Below are 21,003 nucleotides of genomic sequence, written 5' to 3' on the forward strand. Positions count from 1 at the left end.
CATTCAACAGCTGACTGGCGCTGGATGTGACGTAATGTACGCTTTCCGTCCAGGTATTCGTCCAACACAGAGCCGGCAGTCGACAGCGGTGGACTATGTGACACAAGGAATTGTGAATCACATAGTATGTACGAGATAATAATGATGCGTAACCGAAGTGAAGTAGTGACTCTACCGTAACCACAAAGCGAGTGTGCCTGGCGAACCCCCATCAGTATCAGCAGGTTGGTCTTATCAGTTAGTGATAATAAACTCTTACAACAGTTATAAAACTGTACTGTCACATGCGCATGTCTTTTTCAGAAGTACATTCGATGAAACTGTGTACCATACATAAAGCAGAATTTGAAGGAATTGTGTTTGGAAACAACCACTTAGAATTAAGAATATCCAGTATATTTTTAAGGAAAAAACCCATGTTTGTAAGTAATGTGTATTTTCAAAGGACAGGTATGGGTATTATTGCAATTTATTATCTTGATAATCTTAGGGATTTCAGTGAACACCCATAAACCAACTCCCATGTTCCCACCAACAAGCCCCCAAAGCTGGTGGTGGTTATACCTCATACAATCATCTGAAGTGTTATTGCTATAAGCTTGTCTATGGAGCACAGTATTATGTGTAATGGATATTGGCATAATAAGATATAATTCAGGTTAGCTGGCATTCAAACTGTTTGTCATGGACATAGGTAGAGGACTCTCATGTGGAGTGTAGCTTCCTCTTTATACCAAATGATGTAACCAGATATGAATTTTTTAATATATAGAAGGAATTATTTGTGTGGTGCTCTCTGCCTGCACCCTTTGATCTTTCACTGCTGTTGCTAACCTAACTGCTTAACATGGGATTTTAGGCCTCTTGATCCCATTCAGATTTAATCTGACATGATATGCTTTTTATTTTCCTTGCTGAAACTTGACAGTCTACATAGCAAGGGGATATGTTGGTGTCTGCTTGTGCAGTTAATCCACGTCAGGAATTTATGATTTCCAACAAAATATTATATACTTATTTGGTGATGGTAGTGCATATCATTACAATTTTAATTATAAAACTATCAGAGAATATAGATTAACCAGTTATTATATGGGATCATAAAAAATATTGGGACTGTGCATTCCCACAATCAGGGCAGATGTGCTTTCAAGTCCTACCAGACAACACAGCCTACTCTCTTCCACTCCTCCATCATGCAGACCTATGGTGCATTGCTGGCCTGTAGGTACTGTTAGTGTTACTTGGTAACACCTCAAGTATGTACAATAAAGGTAATTTCTTGCATAACTCGGAACTCCACTATTCCGAAATCCATTATACCAAATCATATTGCCTATTTTTTTCATCTTGCCATGATGAACAAATAACCAAGTAATTTGCTCTGGAGACATGATTTGAAAAAAATACCAGGATAAAGAAATGCTGATGTAACTGGCAAGTTATGATGAATTAGGGAAAGGATATAGAAATTGGCTTTACTACTGCTTGTGTGTTCTACATAGGTACACAATCCTAACTGGCACATAGTTTCGTAGCTATCACATGTACTAATTTCTTAACTCATTTGCAGTCTCTTGACATTTGGGGCCTATTGGTGGTATTTACAGATTAAACTTGATGGTTTGTTATTCCTGCTCCCATCACATGAAAGTGGGGATGACATACCTGCTGCTTTAGCAGTTACCTTTGTGTGTTGTGTACTGTGTTAGTATTGTAAATGTCATAGTAAGGTGTAGTCACCATGGATACAAGGACCCTCAAAGTGATCATTATGATTCTTACATCTGGCATTGTGCTTTGTTCCAGATCAAGGGCTCAGTCACTGGCAAGGGTCCCTCATGGCAGATTCATTTTACATTCAGATCAATATCTTGATATACAAGGATTCCTTAGAAGTATCTTTCAATGTTAGGCAGGCACTGGGGAGCCACTTCTGGGATATATTAGGTGAGGCTACGTTCTGATTTTCTTGCGAACATTCCAGCTATTTGTGGGGTCCTTCAAGCTTGTCAGGGATGGGAAGAGAAGGGGAAGTCAGAAGCAAGTGATTGCACTTGAAATTCATCCCTCAAAATTAAAACATGTAGGACTTCCAGAAATTTATTTTCTTCAAAGAGTTCCTGATAATTTCCTTCTGTAAGTTAACCAAAATCTTCAGTGATGAGATGTGTAAGCATTAAGGAAATTGTGGGATAAGCAAATACACATAGAACTGTTATCTTCAGTGAAAGAAATTGAATGTGTAATCCACATTAAAGTGTCTTCAGAGGTACTATTTCAGTTAATCTGGAGATGACATGCAAATATTTTCCCATTTGACTCTTTATAATCTACATTTATTATTGTATCAAAAGGTATTAATGAGAAAATTCTATTCTATCCCAGTGTGCTGGTGAATTCCACATGTACTGTTGGGGCTCCTCAGTGTAGCTGATGTTTTAATTGAAAATGAAAATCATGGAAGATGTATATGATGATAGTTTTGCTCATGTGTATTTATGTTGATTGGAAGCTGAAGCCATCACATCATGTCATTCACAGGTAGTCTAGAATGTGTTACAATATTCCTAGCCGGATCCCAGGTGACCTGCACCCTCCTTCCCTCAACACCATCTACTCACCTTTTACATGCACACTACAAGTATATAATATTTCAACTTTGGTTCTCCAACCTACTGGTAGGAAATAACAACTGTACATCTCTTCAGTCTTGGTATCACCTGCATGACTGACAGAGCAGTAGTCTTGAAGAACAAGTAGGTAAGGTCTCATTCATATTTGTCTTTTACTTTCCTTTAAATTAAGCATTTCTAAAATGTCGATAAAAGATAATATCAAGGCAAATTTGTTGTGTTTACAGTATATCGAGGATGCTGGGGGCTAGTAGAATGCTTATGCCTCGAGGGGCAGTGCTGGTCCATAGTGTCTGCATGTCGACTGTGCCTCAGGTGTGTGTTGTTGGCAGTGGCCCAGCAGGATTTTACACAGCCCAACAAATTCTAAAGGTAAACATTGTTCTGAGGATGCTGGAGCACATGCTTTGAAAACCATATTAAGAATTTGTCCACAGGATAAGCAAGGATAAGTAGGGTGCAGTCAAAGTAGGGTCACTTGTGGGACTGTACACATTGTCTAATTCTTCTCACTCTCAAGGAAAGTTAAAGTACAGAGATCACAAGACAAATATTCTAAAAATCATTTTATGCTCATGCCAGTATTTTGATGCATCTCCATCATTTTCAGAGTCATGCCTCTGCCCAGGTTGACATGTATGAAAAGCTTCCCACACCTTTTGGTTTGGTGCGCTATGGAGTTGCACCAGACCATCAGGAAGTCAAGAATTGCATCCATACCTTCACCCAGACAGCCTTACAGGACAGGTTTACTTTCCTTGGCAATGTTGAAGTGGGTTGCGATGTGACGCTGGATCAGCTGAGGGAAGCATACCATTCTGTTGTGCTGGTGAGTTGGTGACATTGTCTCATACAAGATCTTACTTTGTATTGTGTTTGGGCAGCTCAGCAGTATAGTTTCCTGTGTACATAGGTAAAGGAAAAGAGAGATAAGATGAAAGTATTGCTGGAGGATACAAGTTTTAACAATATTAACCCATACAGTGTTATGCTTTGTCAGAGATAGGGATTTTGTCAGGTTGCACTTGTTTCGTATATTCTTTATTTATCCTGTAAAATGAGAAAAAAATAAGAAATTTTTGGATATATTTATTATTCCCATGCTATGGAAGTGTGGCAACCATACGATTTTGATTCTTGAATTTTTTCCCTCCACAGACCTCACAATATCAGACTAGGGAAGCAAAATTTTATTTCTATATTTTTAAAGCTTTTATTCTCACCTTCACATACACTTTCCACAACCCTACAGTGTGTGTAATAAAGGAGTACTTCTTTACATTACAAATACCCATAAACAAACAAGAATTGTACGTTCAAGAAAATGATTGGATGTGCATCTGGCAACACCCCACATCTCAAGGCTGTGGCTGCTACACCTGTAATTCTCAAAGAATAGAACATACTATGAATTTTATGACCTTCAGCTTTCCTTTGTGATTTCCCTGAAGTCTTGTTTCCTATTTCTTATGCCTTACTGATTATAAAATTTGAGAAGTAATTTCTTAGGAGAAAGTAACTTACTTTTTTATGTGATGATATTTGGGGAAACACAGCAGCCCACCCTGTGTACTGAATTCCATATCACTTATAACCAAAATCTTTATCCCTCTCCAGTACCATAACTTTCAATTTCATTTTATTGCTTTGATATTATATGTATGTTGACATAGGTATCACAAAAAAAAATAATTCCCAAATATGTCTCAGTACCTACAGAAGTATTCAGACTATAATAATTCCAAGTCCAAAAGATAGGTATGTATATGAGAACATTCACTCCTGACTTGTCAAAATAGTCTTTGTTACTGTTAGTGACAAGTTTTATATGTATACAAACAAGATTGAAGGCCATAATATAGCTCAAAAGCAAAATCATATATATACATACTAAACACTTACCTAAGAGGTATGTATATATATGTACTAAAAAAACACTGTATGGGTTGAGTTAGGTTGTGAAAGGATTATACATATATGAAAGTGAATTTACACTGTGGATTCAAAAGAGGGTCATTTAATGAACACTGATGCAAATTAGATGAGCTAAGGACAACATTTCCTTTAATTAATGAATGTGAAATATGAAATGTTTTAAGGTTACCAGAGAGTCAGAACACCATATGTATTTTACATTAGTAAAATTTAGAATTGCAGCTCTCTCTCTCTCTCTCTCTCTCTCTCTCTCTCTCTCTCTCTCTCTCTCTCTCTCTCTCTCTCTCTCTCTCTCTCTCTCTCTCTCTCTCTCTCTCTCTCTCTCTCTCTCTCTCTCTCTCTCATGAATAATGGTTTAATTCCACTAGTATTTTGTAAATACAACACATTGTGTAAACTTGTGTGTGCTGCCGTCATATTTACAAGAATTACATAAACATACTCTGTTTACCAAGACATTTACACTAGAAATTTCTAGAGTTGTGGGCTGATGAGAAATACAGTGAAGCATTTGTTGTCTACATAAAGTAGTCATACTACTTTTTTTTTGTATTTTTGCAGTGTTCATTGTACCATTTCATTGTTAATATGCAAGTCCTTTGTAATTATGCACCAAAGACTAGAGATATATTTCTATTTCAGGCATGTTTAGTATTATCTGCTTAATTTTTCAGGCTTATGGTGCTGCAGAAGATCGTCCTTTAGGGATCCCAGGGGAGATGCTACCCAATGTCCTCTCTGCTCGATGCTTTGTTGGCTGGTACAATGGTCTTCCTGAGGATGCCAACATTAATGTTAATCTGGACACCGACTCTGCTGTTGTTGTTGGTCAGGGAAATGTTGCTATTGATGTTGCCAGAATTCTTCTAACATCCATTGATATTTTGAAGGTCAGTTAAGCAGAACACAATGCATAAAGTATAGTGGAGCCTCAGTTCACAAGTGTTCCTGTTACAAACAAATTGGTTCATGAATAGATTTTTCAAACAATTCTTGCATTGTTCATGAACATTGTTTTGGTATCCAAAAACACAAACACCCTACAAACCCCTGCAGTCAACTTGCCTTTCTTAGCCCCTCAAGCTTGAGGTGACTGAAATACCAGCTTCTTTTTTTGGAGCTTTCAATGATGGAAATCCCAGTAGTTGTTTCTTCTTCAGTAATAAATGTCATTCCTCATTCTTGATGTTATGAAATAACATTGAGTTCAGGAACAGAATGAGAAAAGGGTATGAAAGTGTGATCATAGTGGTAAGCAGGCAGCAACTGAAACTCTCCACACTGAGCCATGTGGTTTGCACAACAGGAAGCCACATGGTATCAGATTTGGGTGTGTAACTTGTGATTATCCAACTTAGAACTAGGGATCCTAATGTAACAATTGAATATTAACTATTATGTTTTGTACTTTTCAACATTTTAGTAAAGCTTTTTTATTATACATGCATATGTAAAATCTTTTTGAGTTTACAGAAGACGGATATCCCAGAAAGTGTGCTGGCAAGTCTGGCAGAAAGTCGAGTGAAACGTGTGACATTGGTTGGTCGGCGAGGGCCAGAACATGTGGCCTTCACAATCAAGGAGCTGCGAGAGATGGTCAATTTGGCTGGCTGTCGGCCTAGCCTGCAACCAAGTGACTATCAGCACCTGCGTCACCTCATTCCAAGTAAGCTGTTGTTTGGTTGTATGTAATTGTTGTATTCTTGTATGCATTCTTGTGTGTATTTGTATTACCTCCAGAGAAATCCAGTTCATAGCTTATCAGGTTAGCAGTGTTTGTTTGGGGAACTTTCCAGTAATATATACATACTTTTATTGATGGTTTCTGGTTGATCTTTCTTAGGATTATTCTTTGATGTGTAAGAATATTCAAGTTGTGGTAGGGGAGAATACTTGTTATGAGGACCCTTGTTCTTGATCAAACTGCCCAAGCTGCATAACTGATACCCAAAAACTGAAGACAGGAGTACTTTCTCCTCTGTCAGGGGCCAAGGAACTAAGAGAGTGGTGTGAATGAGTATGAATATGAAAGTTGTGTGCCTTGTTTTGGCTTTTTTTGTGAGAGACAATATTGGTATATTCATTTATAAAAGAATTCTGTATATTTCACAAAATATTAATGTCTTCAGTCATTAAATTTGAATATGACAGGCCAGCCTGGATTCATCACCAGATTTACCGCGACCACGCAAGAGGTTATTGGAACTTTTGGCAAAGACAGCACTAGAAGAGCCAAACCCTAAACTGGCAGCATCTTATGCTTCAGCAGTAAGACAGTGGAGCCTCCAGTTTCTTCGAAGCCCAGTGGAGGTGTTGGCATCAGAAGATGGCAGTGTGTCAGGGTTAAAGTTGGCTAAGAACAAGTATGTCAGAGCATACAGCAGCAAGAAAATTCATAAATGTAGTGGATTTATGTAAATTCAATCTGATCCTCAAATAACAAAGCATAGGAGGTAAATAATTGCTTATTAAATATTAATTATTGGTCAAAGCAGTCATTATTTCATCTTACTTCAACAGGTTGGAGGGAAAAAAGGGACAAGAGAGGGCAATTACTACTGAAGATAAAGAAATTTTGGAGTGTGGACTGGTGCTTCGTAGCATTGGGTACCGTGGCCATGCTGTTGATGCATCTCTGCCCTTTGACCCTCACACTGCCACCATTCCTAACAAGGAAGGCAGAGTCACAGGCAATCCTGGTAAATTTGGAGTTTAGTCAAACTTTGGAAACATTTGCCATGAAGTATGATGTCTGCTTGAGAATAGAAATGGAAGGAGAATCTTATTTTTGAGTCTATGGAAGTTTTTAAAATGTGAAAGGAGAAAAATTGAGAATACATGCAAGTAATATATAGTAAAGCATTAAAGTAAACAAGGGTGATGGATGGTAAGAGGATAAATGTAACCTTGAAGGTGATGTTCAGATTGAACCGAGAAAGATGTGGAAAAGAAATGAATAGAGTTCATTTGTAGACAGAGGAGGCTCTATGACAGCACTGTATGGGACTGAAATATGGAACATGGGAGTAGACCAAGAGATGATTGAATGTAATGGGGAGGAGAGTAGCATGTATGGATAGAGTGAGAGTTGGCTCACCTAAACCTTGAGCAGAGTTTGGAGTGTTTTGATAGAGATGCATGTAGAGGAGATGGACAAAGACCATTTGGTGAAGAGAAGCACTGTATCAGACGTAAGGCTCATGGAGAAAAGCTTGAATGGGACAGAGAGACTTTGTGAAGAAAGGATTAGGAATGCATGTGGAACAAGGAAGAATAGTTATGCATGGTAGGGCTGAATTGGGTGGAGTTGAAGGTGCATTAAGTTGATATGGCTTGTAGGGCTTCTGTAAAAGATTTGCCTACTTCTGGTTTGATAAACTTATTAGATCAAACTCTTTCAGCTCTGTCTGTCAATATCTACCTTTCCTTCTTGCTGGAAGTTTGCCTACATTCAGCCTGTTCCTAAAAAGGGTGACCGTTCTAATCCCTCAAACTATTGTCCTATTGCTTTAATTTTCTGCCTATCTAAAGTTTCTCAATCTATCCTCAACAGGAAGATTCTTAAAATCTATCACTTCACAACCTTCTATCTGATCACCAGTATGGGTTCCGTCAAGGCCACTCCACTGATGATCTGGCTTTCTTTACCGAGTCTTGGTCATCCTCTTTTAGAGATTTTGGTGAAACTTTTGTTGTTGCCTTGGGCATATCAAAAAGCTTTTGATAGAGTGTGGCACAAAGCTGTGATTTCCAAACTACTCTCCTACGGCTTCTATCCTTCTCTCTGTAACTTCATCTCAAGTTTCCTTTCTGACCGTTTTTTTGCTGCTGTGGTAGACGGTCACTGTTCTTCTCCTAAATCTATTAACAGTGGTGTTCCTCAGGGTTCTGTCCTGTCACCCACTCTCTTCTTTTTATTCATTAATGATCTTAACCAAACTTCTTGTCCTATCCACTCCTACACTGATGATACCACCCTGCACTTTTCCACATCTTTTCATAGACGTCCAACCCTTCAGGAAGTAAACATTTCACACAGGGAAGCCACAGAATGCATGACTTCTGATCTTTCTAAAATTTCTGATTGGGGCAGAGCAAACTTGGTATTGTTCAATGCCTCAAAAACTCAATTCCTCCATCTATCAACTCGACACAAGCTTCCAGACAACTATCCCCTCTTCTTCAATGACACTCAACTGTCCCCCTCTTCTACACTGAACATCCTTGATCTGTCCTTTACTTATAATCTGAACTGGAAACTTCACATCTCATCTCTAGCTAAAGCAGCTTCTACGAAGTTAGGCGTTCTGAGATGTCTCCGCCAGTTTTCCTCATCCTCCCAGCTGCTAACTCTGTACAAGGGCCTTATCCATCCATGTATGGAGTATGCTTCACATGTCTGGGGGGGGGGATTCCACCCATACTGCTCTTCTAGACAGGGTGGAATCAAAAGCTTTTTGTCATTCATCCCTTTCTCTGGTAAACTCTGGAACTCCCTGCCTGCTTCTGTATTTCCATCTTCCTATGACTGGAATTCCTTCAAGAGGGAGGTTTCAAGACACTTATCCTTCAATTTTTGACTACCACTTTGGACCCTTTTATGGGATTTGCATTTCAGTGGGCATTTTTTTCTATTGGACTTTTATTGCCCTTGGCCAGTATCCCTCCCACTTAAAAAAAAAAATTAAATGTAAGAAAGGGGATAGATCTATTATGATGTAGCTGAAGTAAACCAGTTTTTCTCTTGGTTCCTAATGTAGAGAGAGCAGAATGTGCTTGAGCACATGACTTGCACATAAGTCCCAGGGGCTAAAATCTTTGATTTATGGTTTAATCTTAGGGTATGTGTGAGGATGTTTGTATGGGTGAGTGGATGCAAGGTGTGTGTTTAGGATGTATTTCATGGGATTTGCTTTGCTGTAACAGTTTTGAAAGGATTTAGCATCTGTGTATAATATGTTGCAGTAGTTACTTGTCATGACACTGGTTCTCTTTTGACTGTGAATGTATAGAAAATGGTTCTCTTTTGACTGAAAAATATATAGAAAATTGTTTTTCAGGATTATATGTTAGTGGCTGGATTGCCACAGGACCAGTGGGAGTTATTTTGTCTACCATGACCAGTGGCTTCACTACAGGAAAAGCTGTAGTGGCAGATATTCAGACTACAGCTGTAGACATAAATCAACACAAAGAGGGAAAGACTGCTATTCAGAGAGTTTTGGCAGAAAAAGGTTTGTGGAATCGATCCTTTGCCCATGTCTATTGCCACACCAGTTCTTTGGATCTTCTACAAGAGTGTCTATACCAGATAGCCTCCACTAGTTTTTCTCTGCATCCTACATTTTTTTCTTACTCTGCCACCCACATTCTCATGGGAATTTTTTTATTCTTTTGCAGGAGACACACTGCTATCAATCCCATTACATCAAATAAGCTTTCTTTGTACAGACTTTCCTTACTTCCTCTCAATCCCATCACATCAAACAAGCTTTCTTTGTACGGACTTTCCTTACTTCCTCGTTCATGCATTTATTTCATCAAATAATCTCAGTGCTGCTCTTTACTACCATTACTACTATTGTTTAAATTCTTTTACAAGATATACAAAATTACAGGGAGTATTCAGATTGGATTGAATATGTACATAAAGTTTATATGAAAGATTTGTGTTACTATGTTGTATAAAACCTTCATAAGCTATAAATACATTGGGATGTGAGCATTAGGTTCATGTGTAGAAAATCCATTTTGTTAGATTTTTGAGTACTACTACTTTCATACCATCATGTCAGTCTTATCTATTTTAAATCTATTTTCATTCTTTATTCTAACAATATTACTTTTATATCTATAACACATATAACTCCCTTACTTACAAGAACACCTCATCCTGCCTAATATGTCATGTTGGTCAAGTGAAACTGACATCACATTTATATTTATTTATAAATTCATAATACAACTTCTCTCTCTCAGGTGTAAGGATAGTATCCTTCAAGCAGTGGCAACAGCTCGACCAACATGAGATGCTAGCTGGGGCCAAGCTGGGTAAGCCACGGGAGAAGGTGACCAACTTGCACAGAATGATGGAGCTGTCACAGTGAGGGAAATTTAGTTAAGAGATTGCGGTTGTGGTTAGTGGAAGGATGATACATGAACGTGTCTTAAAAGGGACCACTGTATGATAGCTGGTTATAAAAACTTAAAAGGGGCCACTGTATGATAGCTGGTTATAAGAACCAATCCAAGGTGCTACATTTCCTCTTGGCATGCTCCAACCTGAGATCTAAGGAAACAAAGGTTTGCCAATGCTAGCCATTTATCTCAAGTAAGTTTATCTGCGACACCATCAAAGATCATTCTTGGACACTTATCTGCAGGAAACAACCGAGATAGACATAACTATAATTCCTTTGAGTGTCAATAAATTGCTGGCCAGTTGTCAAACAGCTAAAGTACCATGACATAGCTCATTTTCTGCAAATAAATTTGTAAAAAATACCACATTGACCTGAGAAAAGATATTTGGAGAAGCCTTGCAGTTTAGTGGCCTGAGAAAAGATATTTGAGAAGCCTTGCAGTTATACCTGGTATATTATACTAATCTTTGACTTCTTCAATTGATGCACAAGAAGTATTTCACTGTGCACAACATCTTATATAGTCTAAATAAGCTTAAGAACTCTTTTACCAAATGTAAGCAGGAGCATACTCAACCTCCTACAATTAACAGACTATTGTAAGAAGGGACAATGTTATTTAATAACATTTTCTTATTTTTGACTTGCCAAAAAAATTGCATACTTCACAAACTTGCAAGTTTAATGTGCAAGAGTGTTAAAGAATGTGCTCATTAAAAAAAAATAGCGTAGAACATATGTAAGGCAGCCAAGATGAGGTATCTGTATGTATACATGGATTCACAAAGTTTTTCCTCTTATCTTAAGATCCACTGCATCAGCAAATTTTTCTACAGTCAACGAATGCCATCTTGCATCATGGTGACATAGGTTACTCAGGAACATGTTTTACTTAAGGCCTCTCATCTAGCATAAAAAATGAGCAGGGACAAATGGACTTATTGACATCTCAAGTGTATCTATTCTCATTTACACCCACAACAACAATGACCAGTATTAATTACTAGTGTCAGTATTTATTGTGTCTTTGGTGACGTGTAACCAGCTTTTTTTCTCGGGTTGAAATGCATTTTGTTCTGTTCATTTTGTGGTGTTTGTAGTAATGAGTGCAAGGCATACAAGTCACAGTGACATCATTTAGTCATGGCCAGTCATGGTGATATCATTCAATCACAGATTTTCAGATGTCAGGCTTGAATAGCATTGATATAGCAAAATGTATGTATTAGAAAACATGAAACTTCCAGGACCTCCATACAAAAATTTGTTGGGCAGGCAGTGAGGAATTATCTTTTCAAAGCCATGGTGGTGATATCCCCACTGCTTCCCTTCAGCTGCCTTGCCCTAAGAGTTGGATTAGAGCTCAACTGCCTTCATTGAGAACCTAGAAGCCATGCAGTAAAGATAAAGGGATGCCACCACCAGAGTTGTGAAAAGAAAATTCCTCACTGCCTCCCTTGACAAATTTTCATATGAAGTTCTGAAAGTTTCATGTTTTTAAATTCATGTTTTGCTATATTTACACCATTCAAGCCCAACATGTGAAAATCTATGACTGAACGATATCACTGTGACTTGTCTGCCTCACATCTATCACTACAAACACCACAGCATGAAGAAAATATTAAGCATTTCATCCTGAGAACAGAGCCAATCACATGTCACCAAAGACAAAGGACAACAACACTGACTGGTAACGTGCTTAATATTGGTCATGAGTGAAAAGGAAAGATGCACTTGAGATGTGATGCCAAAAAGTTAATTTGTCCCAGCCCATTTTTTCATGCTTGCTGAAAAATCTTAAGCAAAACATGCTCCCTGAGTAGCCTGTGCCATTGCCCTAACACAAGATTGACATTCATTTACTGTAAGCATCTTGCAACCTTTCTCTGGCAGACTTTTGCAGAAAACTAGTTTACTTAGTACATTTATTTATTTTTTTTTAATATCGACATGAATCAAAAGGATAAAAAATTATAGCTAATCGTGTGTATTTTTCCTAAGGAGAATCTTTCATGAGAGCACCTTGATATCACTGATGTCCCCACTTACGGTAAGAGCAACTCACATGAGCACTACCTTGCTTCTTGCTTTCTCTCTTGCCTACTCTAGCATCCCCTTGGATCTCCATTATCTACACATTTTCATGTACATCTGCAGTTTGCACTGTGTTGTGGTTATGGTTAAGCAGGTGTTGGCATTAGCAACCAATTTTGCTCAATTACGAGTGAAGTGAAGTTTACTATGGAGGTTGTTTCATTTTGAGCAGCCCAGCCTGGCCTGACTATAATGCCATTCAGACACTAATATCTCCAGAACTACATGGCCGATCATAACAAAATTAGCACCATATGGGCAACTTACAAAAAGTAGAAGGACGTCCAAAATCTGCCATACGTGGTGAAAATCATAAAAATAATTCATACATCCCTTACACTATCTAATTTCACACACTGACATCACAGCAAACATACCTTAAGAAAATCACCCCATGAATTTTGCCAGTTTCATAGACTGAGATCTTCATCAAATAGATCCTCCATCTGTTCTTCACTGGGCACTACATGGGAGTCTTCATCTAAACATTCTTCTTCTTTAGAGCTAGTATCAGTCTTTCGTTTCTTTCTCAGTGATGCTTGAGAGAGAAGATAGCTCAACATATATTCATTGTGGCTGCATCTAGTGAAAAAAAAAAAAATCAAGGAAATTGAAATGGGTATTTTCATATTTGGTTATACAAAATATAATAGAAGACTAGATTTAAAAAACAAAAAATTTTATTGCAACATGTCAAATACTCATTGGTATAGAGCAAATGCCCTTGAGATGCAAGTAGCTGGGATAAATGTTTTTTAAGTATTTGCAGTTCACACTGTAACAGTGACTAACATTGTAGGTCATGCACTAAGTATCTAAGTCTTAGGAAACAGAACTGGCAGATACATGAAAGCACAACCTGACATGTGGTTGGTACAGTATGTGACTACTAACCAAATATTGCTTCCCCTGGAAACTTGTATCAGGTAGGTTTAGAAAGGTGAGCATAGTGATACTTTCCACCTAGTTGTTCCAGGTACAGTCACCGAACACTGATCTTGCGTCAGGGCTGCAAAGGCTATTATTCAGCCAGCGTGTCTTGCCTCTCAGCAAGCATAAAACAATGGGCTGGGACAAAATGACTTATTGGCATCCCAAGTGCATCTCTCCTCCTCGCTCACACCCATAGTAACAATGACCAGTATTAATCATCAGTGTCAGTATTCATTGTGTGTTTGGTGATGTATAATCAGCTTTTCTTGCATTTTGTGATGCTTGTAGTGATGAGTGTGAGACGAACAAATCATGGTGATATCATTTAATTATAGATTTTCATATGTCAGGCTTGAATGGTGTTGATGGAGCAAACCATGTGAATTAGAAAATGTGAAACTTACAGAACCTCATATGAAAATTTATCAAGCAAGGCAGTGAAGAACTGTCCTTACACAGGCACAGTGGTGGTATCCCCACTGCTTCCCTTCAGCTCCCTTGTCATAAGTCAGAATAAGAGTCCAACTGCTTTCATAGAGAAGCAAGAAGCCACGTGGTAATGATAAAGGGATGCCACCACCATGTTTGAAAAAAAGACAGTTTCTCACTGCCTCTCGTGATGAATTTCCATATGAGGCTCTGCAAGTTTCGTGTTTTAAAATCCACATATTTTGCTATGTCAACACCATTTAAGCCTGACATGTGAAGATCTATGATTGAATAATATCACCGTGACATGTCTGCCTTGCACTTATCACTACAAACACCACAGCATGAACATAACATAATGCAATTCATCCCAAAAAACAGAGCTAATCACGCATCACCAGACACAATGAACACTGACACTGGTGACCTATGCAATACTGGATACTGTTGATATTGGCATGTGTGAAAAGAGGAGATACATTTGAGATGCTAGTAAGTCAATTTGTCCCAGTCTATTTTTTATGCTTGCTGGGAGGCCTTAGGTAAAAACAAACTCTCCAAGTAGCCTGTGCTGCTGCAATGCAAGACTGGTGTTCGCACTGACTGTATTTGCTCCTGAGACAAACTGAGGTGCTTGGCATGCAAAGTCAAAACTAAGTGTAATGGTGTGAACTGCAAAGAGTACTTCATTGTCCTATATTTTACAAGTAATTTAAAGAGAGAGCACTTTACACTAATTGCACATGCACTATTACTGTCTAGTGAATCTTTCAAAATCAAGCAATTTTTTGGGAATCTTTTAACATTCTTTTAGGAAGGACTGTTCCTCAAGATGCTACCTTACATATGTAAAGATGTTGATAGATGTATCTAAGAAAAGAACAAATTATTTGAATAATATAAAGTGAATAGATACTGAGACAAATTGAAATTAGACAAATTAAAATTTGATATCAGTCAATAATGAGACAAATAAAAAATTTGATATCAGTCAGTAGATACTGAGACAAATTAAAATTTGATATCAGTCAATAGATATTGAGACAAATTAAAATTTGATATCAGTCAATAGATATTGAGAAATTGAAATTTGATATCAGTCAATAGATACTGAGACAAATTAAAATTTGATATCAGTCATACACATCATTCTATTCACATTCACTGTCTTCCTATAATATCAATTAATCTATGCTGTAAACAAATTTGTTTAAGTCTGTAAATATGTAAATGCATACACATTGATGTATTTTGTAAAAAATAAATTAAAAAATATGAACTAATATTCTTTTTCTCTTTCAAGAAAGATTTGAAACGTCCTTGATACTTGCTCAACTTCTCTACTTTTGCTGTGAAGTAAATTCATGGATTGAAGACCTCAATCCTGTTATTTCATGTGCAGAACATAAAACATACATTCCAAATCTCTTGAGTACAAAATGATAAGATGCCTAACTCAAAATTTGTACACACACACACACACACACACACTACAAGCCTGGGAATGACTCCCTTAAGTACTTACATTTTACTGAAGTTAGTATGGTGAAGAACAAGAGATTTTTGTAGTCCATTAAGGACATTCATAATTTGAGGGGAGCGAGTTTTCAGGTTGTGGCCATGGGAGGTAACCAGTGCTGTAGCCCAGTGGCTGTAGAGTCCAATGTGTCTAGTAGATTCTATAGCTTCTGCCACATAAGCAAGTACTCCTTCCACATATAACTGTGTTAGGTTGCTCACCACAACATTAACTGAAATTGGCAAATGAACTTCTAACACTGAAATAATTAGCAAAGGTACTTAAATATATGATGAACACTAAAAGAAAGATTATTAAAGCATGGTATTGGGCTGAGGGAACAACAATGAGAGAATCCTGATTATCAGATATATCAGATTTATGTTTCCCAACTGATATATATATATATATATATATATATATATATATATATATATATATATATATATATATATATATATATATATATATATATATATATATATACATAAAACTCCAGCTATTCAGTATTTAACTATCCAGAATTCTCAAGCAAATGGAATTCTTTTCAAGGGAAAATAAATAAATAAAATATTTTAAAAATCACAAATATTTGAAATTGGTACCAAGCAAGCAGTGCAAGTGGAATGTTTTGCTTTCCTGCCACTGGCGGCACTGTGAGTACTTCCCGCCACATGCATAAACAAGTTTGTTAGTTGAATGCTTCTGCCAGATATCCAGTTTCCTTAATTATCCATCGTGCCAAAGGTCCCAGCCAAACATAAACATGAGTTGCATCAGTGCAAACAACATCGTCAATTGATGGACCTATGCTTGTGGAAGAAAACCCTGATAGTGATACATATGAAAAAAAAATTAATGTTAAGGAACTAGTTTTACAAGACATATTTACAATAGTAAATAAAGAAGATTAGTGCGTACCCTGAAAATTTACATGTCAACATATGGACAACACAGTAAATACAGTACCTGCTTCAGTACAGTCCTTTATTTCTTTTCTTTCATTTGTATCTGTCATACTTACAAACACTAGTGTACATCATTTTACTTAGGTTTTTACTGAAAACTGAGTATTTATGAGAGTAGCACTCAACCAACCGGAAAATCCAGCTATCTGGAACACACATATATCCCCAATGGGTGCTGGATAGCTGGGGTTTTATATATATATATATATATATATATATATATATATATATATATATATATATATATATATATATATATATATACACGAGTATATTGCTTTTTTGTTATACTCACTTGATTCTACAGGAATGGTTTCAATGACCTCTTGTTTCAGGGAGTTGATGTTCAAACGTACAGCCATCATTAGAGCTGCAAAAAAATAAGTAAAATAAAAAATAAAGTGGACATTTGTGTTACACACAGGTTTATTACCACAGCTGCCATACTAAATTTCTGATACAAACACTACGATGATGAATTGCCGTACATGACCTGTTACTATCAATCTAGATTCAAATGAATGGAACACCAACAGGTGTAAGGAAGCAAGATAAGTTAATAGGGTTCTGTAATTTCTACAGTTACAGAAACTATGTGCGAATACACTAAGATGAAGTAGCATCAGTATTCTTGTAGTTTGGTAAAAACATTCATCTTACATAGAGGAAGAACTAAGACTGTATGATATGAGGAATCTGACATCAGTAATATGAAAAATCTAACAGAATTGGAATTTGTCCAATATAGTGGACAAATTTGCACATACAGTGGGTAACACATCTATCATACTGATACACAATCTCCTAGTTTTATACATTCTGCTATTTCTTCTCTGAAGCCAAATCTTTTAGAACATTTTGAAGTGTAAGGTAGTATCATTAAGCACACAAAGAAACATGAGCCCAGGTTATGAAGAGGGACCTTAAAAGCAAGACTGGATATGAATCATCTAAAAAATTTCTTAGACAGATCAAATATGGGTTTCATTATACAAAACAGAATTAAGATGACAATACACACAGCTACATCTATTAAAAATTAAATACATCACAGCTGTAATCAATTTATGACAACTATTCCCAATAAAATTACAACAAAATGCATTGCATAACAAGAGGAAAACTAATGAAATAGAATGGTTATGTATCCTGGAATAGAAAACTGATCAAGACCTTAGTTCCACAGTTATTGAATATTACTTATTATGATAATGACAAACCGCATAATTACCTGTTGAGTAATCTTTTTCTTTCAACTTCTGTTTGACAGCTGAGGGGGTGTTGGAGAAGTCAAGGTCCAGTGGATCAAAAAGCCAATCATTGTCAAGAGAATAGACTAAAAGTCCTTCACTAGTACTGGCTGCCCAGCTCCTCCCTTGTAACAATGAAAAGTTATAAAAGATTAAAATATTACTACTGAAATATTATCATGAACTGATTTCAAGTTATCCAGTACACTCGAAAATATTACACAATTTTAATTCAATACTCTAAATACACCAGCTTTCTCTTCCTTATTCAAAATGAAAAATAGCTTTTTATTTCAATGATTTACATTACAAAAAGACAAGAATTACCAGTTGGAGAGAATGTTAGAGAGCTAACACGAACTTCTGGCTTGAAAGCTCTTAGAGACATGTCTCCTCGACGTGTGCCAGGCAGTTTAATGGCCACCTTCTCACTGCCCTCCCCATCTCTTTCCTCTACTAATGCTAAGTTAATGCCATTTTCTGCCATTTTTCGACGGTTTATGATGTCCTGTGATGGTAAAAGAAAAGCACCATTGTTAGGACAGATTGGTTGCCACACATGGAAAGCAAATTCCTTACTTCCCATGTGTTGCCTGGGGTTTGCAATTCTGTATAATTTTGAAGATTTGCACTGTCTCAGAAAAAAAATCTAAGTCACCAAAAATGTAGATCATTGTTTTGCAAAGTTGATATTGATATTTCCTTAATCTTGATTTGACATACTAGACATTGCAAATATTAGAAAGTAAAAAATTTAACTTATCTAAAGAACAGACCAAAAATTAAAGAATGGAAAATACACAAAACTTTCAAATTTTATCTAAGAATCTATGACTATTATGAATGTACATGCAAATGGTGAATATACATGTCAAATGTGTTGAATTTATACATTGCTTGTATGTTAAAGGTAAAGTATTAAATTCAAGATTAATATTGAGAGGGGAAAGCTGGTAGTGTGTCAGAGAGAAATTTGGGATATTTTTTGAGGACATTGATTTAAAAAGTCTATATTAGGCAAAAGAATATCAGATGTTGGAAGTTGTGTGAGATGCAGTAAAAGAGCCAAGTCCCTCAGTTGAGAGTTAAATGATGTCTGGGATATGAGAAACTGTAGCTGAGGAGAGATGAAGGTAAGTAGTGAGGCTACAGAGGAAAGGTGAGATTGATTATGAAAAGGGGTTGAGCTAAAAGGAGTGCATGATGCAAAAATAAGTGCAGAAGGGAAGTGAAGTAGGAGACACAAAAAATTTTAGATAATAAAAAGTTTGGAGGATGAAAAGTTGACATAAGGACTGACATCTCTCTTAGAGGTGACAGATGAAACAAGGATTTCACATACATTCACACTCACAATCATCCCCTAATATAAATGTTCATTTGTGCATAATACAACAAATAAATAAACACCACTATAAAATATAACAAACAAAAAATTATGCATCAGGTGTCAACTCACATCCATTGCATCAAAAGATCTGTTCTGAGTAATTTCAAACTTCTTTATCAAGAGTTCATCATCAATGCTGTAGATGCAGACATTTTTACCCTGACCTCCTGCTAGGAGACACTTTCCATCAGAACTGTAGCAGATGCTAGTAAATGACCTGAAAAGAAACATTTACTATTATTTATTTGTGCATCATCTGCATGGATGTACATATTACCACCATAAAGAACAAACTGCATAAATATATAACTGACTTCACTTAATTTTGGTAGAATGTCCCATGTGTCACTCAGACAGACTTTAACACTTTGATCCACTACACTTTTCACACTTTCTTGCTTAAATATAACGCTTAGATCCACCACACTTCTCACACTTTCTTGCTTATATATATATACTTATAAAATTACTGCCTTTCTCACTATATTCTGCCAGCATATGATTATCAGTCTAAGTAAAAATATTATAAAAGCATGTATAGCATAGAACCTCCAATGTTAAGATGATGATGGCAAACCAACCATTTCAGCCTCTCACCACCACCTTGTCCCATTCGCCACCATGTTGTATACATGTATCACATATTCCTCTACCTCAGGAATACTTCAAAATATTGGGATTTCTTTGTAATATTTTGCAGGTAAGGTCTAATGGAGTGACAACCCCACTCTGCATTCACTAAAGGTTTCTTGGCTTGTTATGGATGTACTTCAACCAATATAAGCAATTAGTAAGTCAGAAATTCATTTAAGAGAATTTATTTACAAAGGTCACCATTGTCCACTTAACAGTTAATAATATATACAGGCAACAATGGCAAATAATGCTAGATTTAGTCAATTTTATGTTTCAAATAATAAATGTTGCAGTAAGTCTTTATATGTTGTCAATACACATGGTTTTGGTGCTGACAGGTAGATAGCCAGAATACAATAATAAATACTGCAGTCCCTGTGACCACAAATATGGCACTGATGTCAGAGAAACACATGTGCAAGAGTTTAATTAATTTCAGTGGCTACATTGGCATAAAATCAAGTAATATTTACAGACATACAGTATGTTCAAATGCATCCTCACAAAGTAAAATAATGAACACTAACAATGAATATCTACAGTACAATGATGACTATGCTGCATAATTATGAAAGTATACTAGATGTATATAGGACTGATTTTGGACAGCTATTTCAAATTCAGTTATACTTATAAAACAGTTTCACCCAACTAATTAGTGTGATTATATGGAAATGGATAAATATGTTCTAATGAGGTACTTACTTTGCTTGTAAGTTCTTTTTTGCAGTAATTTTATCAGCATCAGCTCTGCCAGCACCCAAATCATTTCTTCCTGCAATGTTACCCTCCTGCTGGCCAGTGGAGGGATTAAACAAGGTGATCTGGCCATCCATAGTGGCAACAGCAATCTGCTTGCCATCAGGACGAATACAAACACACAAACCTGCAAGATGTTTTTCCATATAAGAAAAACCTTGCAATTCATCAAAGGAAGAGTGAATGTAGGCAAAATTAATATGATCATAAGCAGCACTGACAGTGAGCTCATGTTGAAGAATAGGATCTGATTAAGTGCAACATGCAAAAAGAGGTGTGGGAACCTGAATGTGACTAAATCCTTAAAA

General features: G+C 36.6%; 2 protein-coding genes across 3 annotated transcripts in view; one reads left to right on the forward strand and one right to left on the reverse strand.

Annotated features, from left to right (window-relative positions):
- On the forward strand, positions 1–11,094 carry LOC135110979 (NADPH:adrenodoxin oxidoreductase, mitochondrial-like). 2 transcript variants are annotated; one of them, XM_064023764.1, is made up of 9 exons: positions 1–224; positions 2,864–3,008; positions 3,247–3,465; positions 5,246–5,461; positions 6,045–6,237; positions 6,745–6,934; positions 7,092–7,270; positions 9,632–9,805; positions 10,551–11,094. In XM_064023764.1, exons 2-9 carry the CDS (start codon positions 2,874–2,876, stop codon positions 10,676–10,678), a joined length of 1,434 nt encoding a protein of 477 aa, XP_063879834.1. In that variant the 5' UTR covers positions 1–224; positions 2,864–2,873; the 3' UTR covers positions 10,679–11,094. The 2 variants fall into 2 exon arrangements, with proteins under 2 accessions (XP_063879834.1, XP_063879835.1); XM_064023765.1 differs by lacking the exon at positions 1–224 and adding an exon at positions 400–422.
- The window catches only part of LOC135110978 (periodic tryptophan protein 2 homolog), an 18,411-nt gene continuing 7,909 nt past the window's right edge, over positions 10,502–21,003 (reverse strand). Inside the window, exons 11-18 of the mRNA XM_064023763.1 lie at positions 20,642–20,822; positions 19,370–19,517; positions 18,238–18,418; positions 17,892–18,035; positions 16,956–17,030; positions 15,699–15,924; positions 13,189–13,393; positions 10,502–10,666 (exon numbers count right to left, since the gene is read on the reverse strand). Coding sequence (XP_063879833.1) covers positions 13,222–13,393; positions 15,699–15,924; positions 16,956–17,030; positions 17,892–18,035; positions 18,238–18,418; positions 19,370–19,517; positions 20,642–20,822 — 1,127 coding nt within the window. The 3' untranslated portion in view covers positions 10,502–10,666; positions 13,189–13,221. The remainder of the gene's footprint in view (positions 10,667–13,188; positions 13,394–15,698; positions 15,925–16,955; positions 17,031–17,891; positions 18,036–18,237; positions 18,419–19,369; positions 19,518–20,641; positions 20,823–21,003) is intronic.

This window comes from Scylla paramamosain, chromosome 21 (assembly GCF_035594125.1).
Source record: "Scylla paramamosain isolate STU-SP2022 chromosome 21, ASM3559412v1, whole genome shotgun sequence".
Classification (NCBI taxonomy): Eukaryota; Metazoa; Arthropoda; class Malacostraca; order Decapoda; family Portunidae; genus Scylla; species Scylla paramamosain.